This window comes from Coregonus clupeaformis, chromosome 6 (assembly GCF_020615455.1).
Source record: "Coregonus clupeaformis isolate EN_2021a chromosome 6, ASM2061545v1, whole genome shotgun sequence".
In the NCBI taxonomy this organism is placed as follows: Eukaryota; Metazoa; Chordata; class Actinopteri; order Salmoniformes; family Salmonidae; genus Coregonus; species Coregonus clupeaformis.
In genome coordinates this window covers 35,383,619-35,397,894 of record NC_059197.1, presented here as the reverse complement: position 1 = coordinate 35,397,894, position 14,276 = coordinate 35,383,619, and the positions used below count along the sequence as shown (strand labels likewise).

General features: G+C 43.4%; 1 protein-coding gene across 1 annotated transcript in view; it reads left to right on the top strand.

Moving 5' to 3' along the window:
* Positions 1 to 6,916: 6,916 nt before the first annotated feature.
* LOC121568479 (neprilysin-like) overlaps positions 6,917 to 14,276 on the top strand; it is a 98,780-nt gene continuing 91,420 nt past the window's right edge. The window contains exons 1-2 of the mRNA XM_041879006.1: positions 6,917 to 6,949; positions 9,333 to 9,498. Of these exons, the coding sequence (XP_041734940.1) occupies positions 6,917 to 6,949; positions 9,333 to 9,498 (199 nt within the window). The remainder of the gene's footprint in view (positions 6,950 to 9,332; positions 9,499 to 14,276) is intronic.

Below are 14,276 nucleotides of genomic sequence, written 5' to 3'. Positions count from 1 at the left end.
TGCCAGGCATTCATTTTTCTGTTGTTGTTTTTTTTTTACCCAAACCTTAACCTTCACTATACATAAGAAAACAGACAACGTATAATGAAAAACCATCATTTTCTAGGTTATTACATTTTCTACCCACAAGAACACTCCCTCTCTTTCCTATTCCCCCTCAATTCCTCCTCTTCTATTTCCCAGTTTTTCTCCTCTCTTCTTTGTTCCAGAAACCAGAGGGTGGTGCGGTCTGCCCAACGAAACACTGGGGGCACACTGCCTGCCCTCCAGGACACCTACAGCACCCGATGTCACAGGGAGGACAAAAAAAGATAATCAAGGACATCAACCACCCGAGCCACGGCCTGTTCACCCCGCTATCATCCAGAAGGCGAGGTCAGTACAGGTGCATCAAAGCTGTGACCGAGAGAGACTGAAAAACAGCTCAAGGCCATCAGACTGTTAAATAGCCATCACTAGCCTCCGCCCAGTACCCTGCCCTGAACTTAATCACTATCACTAGCCGGCTACCACCCGGTTACTCAACCCTGCACCTTAGAGGCTGCTGCCCTGTGTACACAGACATGGAATAACTGGTCACTTTAATAATGTGTACATACTGTTTTACTCATTCCATATGTATATACTGTATTCTAGTCAAGTCCATCCTATTCAACTACTACTGTACATATACTATTCTATCCTACATATTCTACAGATATACAACATATTCTATCCACATGCTGTCCATAATGTCTACACATCCCATCACATAATGTAAACGAACTGTATTGTACATAGGCTGGTTATAAAGAGGTACACTGTCACTAAGAGCAATGCAAAGCATCCAACACCAACTACTATCAACTAAGAAATAGTAGCCCAGACTTGTGCAGATTGTGCAGCAATGTGGTTTTAAAATGGGGCTATGTGTCCAGTGTAACAACTTTGTCATTCCTCGATTGCCTGTGTAAGCTATTGTGTGAAGTTTGTGATTCCTCCGTTATAAAGACCAGGCAATTTAGGCCTCATAGACTGAGGATGCGTCAATGAAGGTAATTGCGCAACACACAATTTGAACCTGCCCCCTGACACAAGGTTTGTTGCAACTTGCAAGGTATTGAGATATTGGAGTTTGAACAAGGAATACATTAATCATCAGAGGCAAGAAGCAACCATCATCAAACATGTCTGACCGAACCGCGGTATAGGCAGCCTATTCGCTCCAGGCGAAATCCGCTCGCCCCAGCTATTTAGGAGCGACTGGTGGCGCGCTACTCATCTGCTCGCAGCTCGAGCTTCGTTGACGGGCTCACTTCTTAATGCCGCCTTTTAGAGAGACAACGTATCGGTAACCGGTAACGGGGGAACTTCACTGCCAGGTCACACGTTCACACGCCGGTCATTAGAGTTTTCCGTTGGTTTATCCTACATTTCTCGCTCAGGCGTCCGTTCAATAGAGATAGAATAGAAATACAACTGTCTTGTACTCTGGCTTGGGGATATTGTATGCTCGTGGCGTTAACAGGTAGGCGAGATAAGCGTGTGTGAACGTTCTGTGCCAGCAAGGGAAGAGAGAGGCGGGTTGTGCTTGAAACCCACGAAGAGGCAGCGAGAAAGGAAGAGTAGCTGCTGCATGTGCAGTAGATAATGGGGATCCTAATAAACTAATCTAAACAGGTATCCTACATTCTCACCAATATCGATTCCCAGGTCGTATTCTCTCCGCGCATCTGAATTGACGTTTGATGGACATTTGATTGGTTGATGTAATGCCCATATACATCATCGATCGAACATTTCCAGAGACACCTGGTAAGTCGGTTACGCTTACCAAAACTGTTCTAAATATTGGTATGTGATATGCTCTCTCTCTCTCTCTCTCTCTCTCTCTCTCTCTCTCTCTCTCTCTCTCTGTGTGTGTGTGTGTGTGACAAGTGGCATTCACAGGTTGATCATCATGTCATCCCACTGAGTTTTTGTTCTTGTTTGATGTGCAACAGTTAGGAAATTCATTCAGTGTCCTATGTGCATTCAGCTCCATTTCCATCTTGGCCATTCAGTGTCTCTCGTCAGATATGATAATGTGTTTATAGATGTCATCATTTTAGACAGATTTTTTGCGCACAAAATACATGTTTTATATTACTAGTTTACCCTTTGCACATGCTTCGCACAGACTATAATGTGTTTGCGATGGATCTTTGTCAAAGTATGTGGACATATTTCATACCAGTCAGCTCTGACATTTCTATAAATAAAATACCGTTTGGAGTTGTTATGTTTGGGACCGTCATGGACATATGTGCTCGACTCATTCTAATGGTTCCCAATAGGGGTTAGGTTCTGCGAAGTATAGCCAACTGCTAGCCTACATGATTTTAAAGTGTTTATCCATTCTTTGAACGTTGCATTTCAGTAATTGAAACTTTTTTTCATCTACACATTTGTATGCTTAACAATAATATCTTAGTGGAACCATAATTTAAGGGAATAGGCTTAAGATAAGGTATGTGTGTATGTGTTTGGTTGTGTGTTGTGGTTACAGTGAAACATGGGCTTAATTTTGAAGTGGTTTGTGAGATCTCAGGGCGATTGTGATGTTTCAGATCCATCAGAGTAACAGAAAAAGATCATAAACAAAGACTGTTTGTCTCCTACAGTAAGAGGTCACACTGTCTCACTCCTACACTAAGAGGACACACTGTCTCACTCCCACAGTAAGAGGTCACACTGTCTCACTCCTACAGTAAGAGGACACACTGTCTCACTCCTACGGTAAGAGGACACACTGTCTCACTCCTACGGTAAGAGGACACACTGTCTCACTCCTACAGTAAGAGGTTACACTGTCTCACTCCTACGGTAAGAGGACACACTGTCTCACTCCTACGGTAAGAGGACACACTGTCTCACTCCTACGGTAAGAGGACACACTGTCTCACTCCTACAGTAAGAGGTCACACTGTCTCACTCCTACAGTAAGAGGACACACTGTCTCACTCCTACGGTAAGAGGACACACTGTCTCACTCCCACAGTAAGAGGTCACACTGTCTCAAGGGGGTACGAGCAACCCCTTCCTCCGTCCTGTCCTCCGACTTGGCATCGGAAGGTCTACCCGTCTCCTCTCCTGAAGCCTCCCGCTCCTTATCTTGAAATGAGAGAATTCGCTCTCTCATTAAACCCTCCCTGACTAGCACCATAAGCTCCACCTTTAGGGCTTTCTCAGGGACAACAATTCCATAATGGTGAGCAATAGCGAAAATATCTGTTTTCCGAAACCTCACCAAACTTTCAACAGAGGGCGCTTCAATGAACTTGGAGATGGCTGAGGCAGCCATCTTATATACAGCAGCCTCCTGAATACACACAAACTAAACAAGTCACCCAAACTCACAACCTACCATCACACCTCAATCACAACTCAGAGAGCTCAGTGCAGCAGGGTCCGGTGGGTTTAATGAAATCCCGGACGAACCCCCCATTATGTTACGCACGCCTCTCGGAAGAGGGAACGCAACACCCTGCTACAACTCAACTCTCCGTGGTGTGAAAGAGGTATGGGACTGTAGGTGTGAGTAAGGATGACAAAAGGCAGAGAATACCGTTAACAGGGAATTTATTCCTTCGCACGGTAAGTTTGGGGAAAAGGGGCTGGACGGAACCAAAGCAAAGAAAGTAAATATCAAAGCCCCCTCTCCTACCTTACCTGCCTACCCACTACTTACTTAACTAGCACCACCTGGTGCACTATCCAAAATACAAGGGATGGTCCGCCCAGGTCTTTCCTAGTGTGCATAGACAGTTAACTTCTACGGGTAATGTATGCCCGCGGGCCTCTTGCCTAAGCACTCCCTAGGTGCCTTCCACTTCCCCCCTTGGGAACAAATGAAACAAAAATAGCACAAACTGATTCACAACAAAAACCTGAGAAAAAAACTAACTCAGGACATTAAAGAAACTCTGAGCCACAAACTAACACAAAACATTACACTTGGTTCTCAGAGCAACAACAACACAGTACACACCAAACTCTTAGCATACAACCAACATGCTGTAACTCTCAGCAATTCTGGTTACCCTTTTTCCTGCCTTTTCTGAGCAACTGGGGCTTATATAGCTTCAGGAGGAGTTGGTAAATTGGAGACAGCTGCGTCCTGACGAGGGCGCGGCGTCAGCTCTCCAATCATCAATGTTTTTCAAATCAATCAGCTGCTTGTTGGGGAATTTCAGGAACCCATTTCCTGAAATACCTACATGAAAATACACAAACCACAACATAGAAACTGGGGAACGTAACAATCCCACAGTAAGAGGTCACACTGTGTCACTCCCACAGTAAGAGGTTACACTGTCTCACTCCCACAGTAAGAGGTTACACTGTCTCACTCCCACAGTAAGAGGTTACACTGTCTCACTCCTACCGTAAGAGGTCACACTGTCTCACTCCCACAGTAAGAGGTTACACTGTCTCACTCCCACAGTAAGAGGTCACACTGTGTCACTCCCACAGTAAGAGGTTACACTGTCTCACTCCCACAGTAAGAGGTTACACTGTCTCACTCCCACAGTAAGAGGTTACACTGTCTCACTCCCACAGTAAGAGGTCACACTGTCTCACTCCCACAGTAAGAGGTCACACTGTCTCACTCCCACAGTAAGAGGTTGCACTGTCTCACTCCCACAGTAAGAGGTCACACTGTCTCACTCCTACGGTAAGAGGTTACACTGTCTCACTCCCACAGTAAGAGGTTACACTGTCTCACTCCTACGGTAAGAGGTTACACTGTCTCACTCCTACTGTAAGAGGTTACACTGTCTCACTCCTACGGTAAGAGGTTACACTGTCTCACTCCTACAGTAAGAGGACACACTGTCTCACTCCTACCGTAAGAGGTTACACTGTCTCACTCCTACGGTAAGAGGTTACACTGTCTCACTCCTACGGTAAGAGGTTACACTGTCTCACTCCCACAGTAAGAGGTCACACTGTGTCACTCCCACAGTAAGAGGTTACACTGTCTCACTCCCACAGTAAGAGGTTACACTGTCTCACTCCTACACTAAGAGGTTACACTGTCTCACTCCTACGGTAAGAGGTTACACTGTCTCACTCCCACAGTAAGAGGTCACACTGTCTCACTCCCACAGTAAGAGGTTACACTGTCTCACTCCTACAGTAAGAGGACACACTGGTTCCTACCATAATAGCTGTGGGAGGTGGGGGGTGCTGAGGGTGTTGCAGCAACCCCTGAAAAGCTGAATATTTTTTTTTTCCTAATGTTTATAAAAAATATATACAGTACCAATCAAAAGTTTGGACACACCTACTCATTCAAGGTTTTTCTTTATTTTTACTATTTTCTACATTGTAGAATAATAGTGAAGACATCAAAACTATGAGATAACACATATGGAAACATGTAGTAAACAAATCAAAATACATTTTAGATTTTAGATTCTTCAAAGTAGCCATCCTTTGCCTTGATGACAGCTTTGCACACTCTTGGTATTCTCTCAACCAGCTTCATGAGGTATTCACCTGGAATGCATTTAAATTAACAGTTGTGCCTTGTTAAAAGTTAATTTGTGGAATTTCTTTCCTTCTTAATGCGTTTGCGCCAAACATATTTTTTCACAAAAGTAGAGCACTGGGCCTTTACTGGTATTAGCTTACCTATATACTGTAGACGTCTGTAGCGCAGGCAACAAAAGAAAAATCAGCATCTCCACTTTGGCAAAACAGGTAGTTGTATAATTAAGAACAGTATCTTGCAGGATTCAATAGTTGGAATTGTAAGAGTTGTTGCCCTGTCCCTTTCTGTAAGAGTTGTTGCCCTGTCCCTTTCTGTAAGAGTTGTTGCCCTGTCCCTTTCTGTAAGAGTTGTTGCCCTGTCCCTTTCTCTGTGATTGTCATTCTAATGGAATCCAGAAATAACAAAATCCTGTCCTCAAACATTAACAAAATGTTAATAAATATTTCAAAGACATAACGTCAAAAGGTGCAAAGTTATGGGCAAAGTCAAGAAACATCCACATCAAATGTAATATTTTTCTTGATCAAATATGGAAGTATTAATTTAACATCCTTACAAACCACTTAATGTAAATGTAAATTACTTTATTGTACATAGGCTGGTCATCTAGGTTTGTACCTGTAGACTATCCATCACCATGAAGAAAAACAATGCACAATACAGTAATTGAGTACATTGAGACATCAAGTGGTTTGTGATTATGTGGCTCAGTTGGTAGAGCGTGGCGCTTGCAATGCCAGGGTTGTGTGTTCGATTCCCACGGTGTACCAGTATGAAAATGTATGCACTCACTAACTGGAAGTCGCTCTGGATAAGAGGGTCTGCTAAAATGGAAACGGAATTAATAGATATCTCTCTCTCTTTCTTTCTCTCTCTCTCTGTCTCTCTCTCTCTCTTTCTTTCTCTCTCTCTCTCTCTCTCTCTCTCTCTCTCTCTCTCTCTCTCTCTCTCTCGCTCGCTCGCTCGCTCGCTCTCTCTCTCTCTCTCTCTCCCTCTCTCTCTCCTTCTGTCTTGAATATATCCTAGTGCCTGGCAGGATTATCACAGATACACACACACACACACACACACTCCTGCTGCACCCCCCATATGGAGACCCTTTCACCATGCCTGAGGGAACGGCACATCTAACACATGATACTTGAAGAGACGGCACATCTAACAAATGGTGTGTGTGTGTGTGTGGGGGGGGAGGAGATTTGGTTGAAAGAGAGGCAGAGAGACATTGTCCCCTGGTCAGGTGCTCTCATCTCAGCCAGCTAACAGCAGGACCCTCCCTTCTGCAGACTCAGGTCACCTAACCAGCTCGTAAAAGTGTGTGTGTGTGTGTGTGTGTGTACTTGACCAGTGAGGATCAAGGATGAATTGCCTGTTGAGGAAGAGTTTCCTACTTGCTAAATGCACTTTGCTGAGGAGTTGAACTATAACTTGGTGAGAGGAACATTCTCTCTTTCTCTTTGCTGGTTCTGGAGCCTTGTATTCTTTCTGCTGCACATATTACAGGGATGGTAGTATATCTGGATGGTAGTATATCTAGATGGTAGTATATCTAGATGGTAGTATATCTAGATGGTAGTATATCTAGATGGTAGTATATCTAGATGGTAGTATATCTAGAGTAGTATATCTAGATGGTAGTATATCTAGATGGTAGTATATCTAGATGGTAGTATATCTAGATGTTAGTATATCTAGATGGTAGTATATCTAGATGGTAGTATATCTGGATGGTAGTATATCTGGATGGTAGTATATCTAGATGGTAGTATATCTAGATGGTAGTATATCTAGATGGTAGTATATCTAGATGGTAGTATATCTAGATGGTAGTATATCTAGATGGTAGTATACCTGGATGGTAGTATATCTAGATGGTAGTATATCTAGATGGTAGTATATCTAGATGGTAGTATATCTAGATGGTAGTATATCTAGATGGTAGTATATCTAGATGGTAGTATATCTGGATGGTAGTATATCTGGATGGTAGTATATCTAGATGGTAGTATATCTAGATGGTAGTATATCTAGATGGTAGTATATCTAGATGGTAGTATATCTAGATGGTAGTATATCTAGATGGTAGTATACCTGGATGGTAGTATATCTAGATGGTAGTATATCTAGATGGTAGTATATCTAGATGGTAGTATATCTAGATGGTAGTATATCTAGATGGTAGTATATCTAGATGGTAGTATACCTGGATGGTAGTATATCTAGATGGTAGTATATCTAGATGGCAGTATATCTAGATGGTAGTATATCTAGATGGTAGTATATCTAGATGGTAGTATATCTAGATGGTAGTATACCTGGATGGTAGTATATCTAGATGGTAGTATATCTGGATGGTAGTATATCTAGATGGTAGTATATCTAGATGGTAGTATATCTAGATGGTAGTATACCTGGATGGTAGTATATCTAGATGGTAGTATATCTAGATGGTAGTATATCTAGATGGTAGTATATCTAGATGGTAGTATACCTGGATGGTAGTATATCTAGATGGTAGTATATCTAGATGGTAGTATATCTAGATGGTAGTATATCTAGATGGTAGTATACCTGGATGGTAGTATATCTAGATGGTAGTATATCTGGATGGTAGTATATCTGGATGGTAGTATATCTAGATGGCAGTATATCTAGATGGTAGTATATCTAGATGGTAGTATATCTGGACCATGTTGTGGGCTTTTATAAGATTTATCATGGTGTTGGGGAGGTTTGTCCTTTATCACGGTGTTGGGGAGGGCTGTCTTTTCTCGTGGTGTTGGGGAGGGTTGTACTTTATCATGGTGTTGGGGGGGTTTGTCCTTTATCATGGTGTTGGGGGGTTTGTCCTTTATCATGGTGTTGGGGAGGGTTGTCCTTTATCGTTGTATTGGGGAGGGTTGTGCTTTATCGTGGTGTTGGGGAGGGTTGTTCTTTATCGTTGTATTGGGGAGGGTTGTGCTTTATCATGGTGTTGTGGAGGGTTGCGCTTTATCATGGTGTTGGGTGGGTTGTCCTTTATTATGGTTTTGGGGAGGGTTGTGCTTTATCGTGGTGTTGGGGAGGGTTGTCCTTTATCATGGTGTTGGAGAGGGTTTTCTTTTCTCGTGGTGTTGGGGAGGGTTGTTCTTTATTGTGGTGTTGGGGTGGGTTGTGCTTTATCATGGTGTTGGGGTGGGTTGTACTTTTAGTTTAACAGCTGAGTTGTTGCCACATCTTTCTATGAGATATCATGTTTAGTTGGTTTATGTTTTTCATGGAGATTATTTCAGAGTTAAAACTTTCCTTGTCTCCCCTCCTCTCCCATCTCTTCCCCTCCCTTCCCATCTCCCCTCCTCTCCCCTCCCTTCCCCTCTCACCTCCTCTCCCCTCCCCTCCTTTCCCCTCTACCCTCCTCTCCACTCCTCTCCCCTCCCTTCCCCTCTGCCCTCCCTCCCTCCCTCTCCTCTCCTCCTCTCCTCTCCTCTCCTCTCCTCTCCTCTCCTCTCCTCTCCCTCTCCTCTCCCTCTCCTCTCCCTCTCCTCTCCTCTCCTCTCCTCTCCTCTCCTCTCCTCTCCCCTCCCTCCCTCCGCCCCCCTTCCCTCCCCTCCCACCCCTCTCCCTCCCCTCCCTCCCCCTCCTTTCCCCCCTTCCTCCTCTCCCCTCCCTTCCACTCTCCCCTCCCTTCCCATCTCCTCTCCCTCACCTCCCTCTCCCTCCCCTCTCCCCCTCCCCTCTCCTTCCTCTCCCTCCCTTCCCTCCCCTCCCCTCTCCCTCCTCTCCCTCCCTCCCTCCCTCCCCTCCCCTCCGCTCCCCTCCAGGTGAGTTGTGACAGCCAACAGCTGAAGGAGCGTTGAGCATGGCGGAGACCGTCCCCCCTAAGTCGGCTAAGAAACCCCGCTGGACCTCCCTGGAGATCGGCCTGCTCACCATGGTCTCCCTCCTCTTCATCGTCATAGTGACCCTCATCGTCCTCTTCGCCACACAGCGGACTGACAGCAGTGAGTGGAGAAACTCACAGAGCAATCAAAATGTCAATCAATCAAGCAAGCATGCAATTAATCAATTAATCAATCAGTTAGACAGTCAGTCAGACAAATCAAATGGAATTAAAACGTTATGTAAAGTGCGTTTAGCCATCTCAACAGATGTTATGGTGATATGATGACACATGATGTGCTATTTAAAAAATCACAGATTAGTTTACTATTCTTACGGTTGCAATCTTGTTCATTTGTGTAGCCTACTTTCTGGCAGCGAGAACCCTTAAACAGGCTGTTAAGTCAAATGTTATGGCACATTTAATATGTGAGTTTCAGACTTAAAAAGGGCAATATGCGATTGCTACATACATTTTTTGACTTTTATATGAATTATATATATCCATTGATTCTTGAATAATATAACTTATAGATGCCTCATTAGCTAAGGTCAACTGTCGTACCCCATCAGAGCACAATAGATACTATTGTTTTGCTCCTTTGTTTGTAAACATTTCAATTGTAAACAAACACTGAACAGCCTCAAAACATTGCTAAAAATCATTTTGATATCATGGATGGTCAGTCCATGTATCCATAGCTCTGTCCATGAATTTGATAGTGGTTACATTTCTCCAGACCCATCCCACAGCTTTTTACCAAAACAGTGGCAGGGTGTCGGCTTTTTTATTGTTCAAACTGCAGATTTCCTCGTTAACGTTTGTCAGCTCAAGGGGAGCGTTGAAGCGGATAGTGGCCTGAAAACTGAAACCCACTCCACTAAGGAACAGGGTTTTCAACAGGCTGCTAGAGGCCTCTTGAGTGTTGTTTTGGATGGCCAGTACAGAGGGACAATCAATGAGGCATGGAAAGGGAGGTTAATGTCCAAGTGTGTAAAGGTCTTTATTGCTACGTATAAAGTTCCATTTCAGTCCCTTGCGACTTCCCTTATGACCCTACCCCTTTGGTGATCAGGCATTACAGGAGCTATGATTGATGTACTGTAGGCCCTATGGCAGAAGGTCTACTTAAGGCCAATGTATATCCTATGGAGATGGACGGTTCAGAGCGTAGCGCAGTGTCGCAATGCCGTTTTTCATTTTAAAAAAGGGCCGGTTCCTTATAGTGTTCTCCGACATTCAACGTACTCCCGTGTCACATGAAAATTGTAACGCGCCGTATCATTCCTTGCGTAGCCGTGGGAGCAGTGTTGTGTAGCTCGCTTCATTCCTTGATCTGATCTATAGGCTATAACCTATGCGTCAAAGTAGCCTATTTTGCATTGAAAACCAAATATAATCTCAGCAACTGTTCAAACAATAAACAAAACAATATTGTATCCTTTGTTTAGAAGTGACAACGTTATTGTAGGCTATTTTGGAACGGAAAAACCGATAGCCATGTGCTTTTTTCTGTCTGTGACAAAAAATTATGACATTCTATTTTTAGCTAATATGGAAAATAATATATTGAAGCAGCATATCAAACTGGGATAATGTTGTAGGTTACACCGGCAAATAGAATAATATTTGTTACCCCATATTATTTAATTATAAATCTGATTATTTCACTTGGTGATGTAGGAAGCTAAAATGCTAGTTGACTACTGTCTGACCAGCAGTACTGTTTCCTTCAGTATAATTATACTACTGATGACTACTGTCTGACCAGCAGTACTGTTTCCTTCAGTATAATTATACTACTGATGACTACTGTCTGACCAGCAGTACTGTTTCCTTCAGTATAATTATACTACTGTTGACTACTGTCTGACCAGCAGTACTGTTTCCTTCAGTATAATTATACTACTGATGACTGCTGTCTGACCAGCAGTACTGTTTCCTTCAGTATAATTATACTACTGTTGACTACTGTCTGACCAGCAGTACTGTTTCCTTCAGTATAATTATACTACTGATGACTACTGTCTGACCAGCAGTACTGTTTCCTTCAGCAGAGTTCTACTACTGATGACTACTGTCTGACCGGCAGTACTGTTTCCTTCAGTATAATTATACTACTGATGACTACTGTCTGACCAGCAGTACTGTTTCCTTCAGTATAATTATACTACTGATGACTACTGTCTGACCAGCAGTACTGTTTCCTTCAGTATAATTATACTACTGATGACTACTGTCTGACCAGCAGTACTGTTTCCTTCAGTATAATTATACTACTGATGACTACTGTCTGACCAGCAGTACTGTTTCCTTCAGTATAATTATACTACTGATGACTACTGTCTGACCAGCAGTACTGTTTCCTTCAGTATAATTATACTACTGATGACTACTGTCTGACCAGCAGTACTGTTTCCTTCAGCAGAGTTCTACTACTGATGACTGCTGTCTGACCAGCAGTACTGTTTCCTTCAGTATAATTATACTACTGATGACTGCTGTCTGACCAGCAGTACTGTTTCCTTCAGTATAATTATACTACTGATGACTGCTGTCTGACCAGCAGTACTGTTTCCTTCAGTATAATTATACTACTGATGACTACTGTCTGACCAGCAGTACTGTTTCCTTCAGTATAATTATACTACTGATGACTACTGTCTGACCAGCAGTACTGTTTCCTTCAGTATAATTATACTACTGATGACTACTGTCTGACTAGCAGTACTGTTTCCTTCAGTATAATTATACTACTGATGACTACTGTCTGACCAGCAGTACTGTTTCCTTCAGTATAATTATACTACTGATGACTACTGTCTGACCAGCAGTACTGTTTCCTTCAGTATAATTATACTACTGATGACTGCTGTCTGACCAGCAGTACTGTTTCCTTCAGTATAATTATACTACTGATGACTGCTGTCTGACCAGCAGTACTGTTTCCTTCAGTATAATTATACTACTGATGACTACTGTCTGACCAGCAGTACTGTTTCCTTCAGTATAATTATACTACTGATGACTACTGTCTGACCAGCAGTACTGTTTCCTTCAGTATAATTATACTACTGATGACTACTGTCTGACTAGCAGTACTGTTTCCTTCAGTATAATTATACTACTGTTGACTACTGTCTGACCAGCAGTACTGTTTCCTTCAGTATAATTATACCACTGATGACTACTGTCTGACCAGCAGTACTGTTTCCTTCAGTATAATTATACTACTGATGACTACTGTCTGACCAGCAGTACTGTTTCCTTCAGTATAATTATACTACTGATGACTACTGTCTGACCAGCAGTACTGTTTCCTTCAGTATAATTATACTACTGATGACTACTGTCTGACCAGCAGTACTGTTTCCTTCAGTATAATTATACTACTGATGACTACTGTCTGACCAGCAGTACTGTTTCCTTCAGTATAATTATACTACTGATGACTACTGTCTGACCAGCAGTACTGTTTCCTTCAGTATAATTATACTACTGATGACTGCTGTCTGACCAGCAGTACTGTTTCCTTCAGTATAATTATACTACTGATGACTACTGTCTGACCAGCAGTACTGTTTCCTTCAGTATAATTATACTACTGTTGACTACTGTCTGACCATCAGTACTGTTTCCCAGTGTTGTAGTACTCGAGTCCGACTGCACTCAGACTCGGACTTGACCATTGGTGACTCGGACCGCCTTCTCGTGACTATTTGCACTTGGACTGGATAGGCTACAATGATAAGCAGAATGTTACCACTGGGTGCGCAGAGCAGCGTGGGTTCTGTTCTGTAGTAGTGGAAAGAACGCTCCACACCCGGCACACGCAGGCTACGTCAGCTGGTGAGCTGCAGGGGAGCAAGCGATGGGTGTGGGCAGGCTCCACTCCAGCTCCGCCTCTGAACATAGGCTAAACAACAGTCTAGCTATGTTTGTCTCTCTCTTCCCTTGAATATAGAAAAGTAGGCTGCCTTTGAATTTGTCATCTCGCGCTACTGCCCTAATCAAATCAAATCAAATCAAATCAAATGTTATTGGTCACCTGCGCCGAATACAACAGGTGCAGACATTACAGTGAAATGCTTACTTACAGCCCTTAACCAACAGTGCATTTATTTTTAACAAAAAAGTAAAAATAAAAACAACAACAAAAAAAGTGTTGAGGAAAAAAAAGAGCAGAAGTAAAATAAAGTGACAGTAGGGAGGCTATATATACAGGGGGGTACCGTTGCAGAGTCAATGTGCGGGGGCACTGGCTAGTTGAGGTAATTGAGGTAATATGTACATGTGGGTAGAGTTAAAGTGACTATGCATAAATAATTAACAGAGTAGCAGCAGCGTAAAAAGGATGGGGTGGGGGGGCAGTGCAAATAGTCCGGGTAGCCATGATTAGCTGTTCAGGAGTCTTATGGCTTGGGGGTAGAAGCTGTTGAGAAGTCTTTTGGACCTAGACTTGGCACTCCGGTACCGCTTTCCGTGCGGTAGCAGAGAGAACAGTCTATGACTAGGGTGGCTGGAGTCTTTGACAATTTTGTGGGCCTTCCTCTGACACCGCCTGGTATAGAGGTCCTGGATGGCAGGAAGCTTGGCCCCAGTGATGTACTGGGCCGTACTACCCTCTGTAGTGCCTTGCGGTCGGAGGCCAAGCAGTTGCCATACCAGGCGGTGATGCAACCAGTCAGGATGCTCTCGATGGTGCAGCTGTAGAATTTTTTGAAGATCTGAGGACCCATGCCAAATCTTTTCAGTCTCCTGAGGGGGAATAGGCTTTGTCGTGCCCTCTTCACGACTGTATTGGTGTGTTTGGACCATGATAGTTCGTTGGTGATGTGGACACCAAGGAACTTGAAGCTCTCAACCTGTTCCACTACAGCCCCGTCGATGAGAATGGGG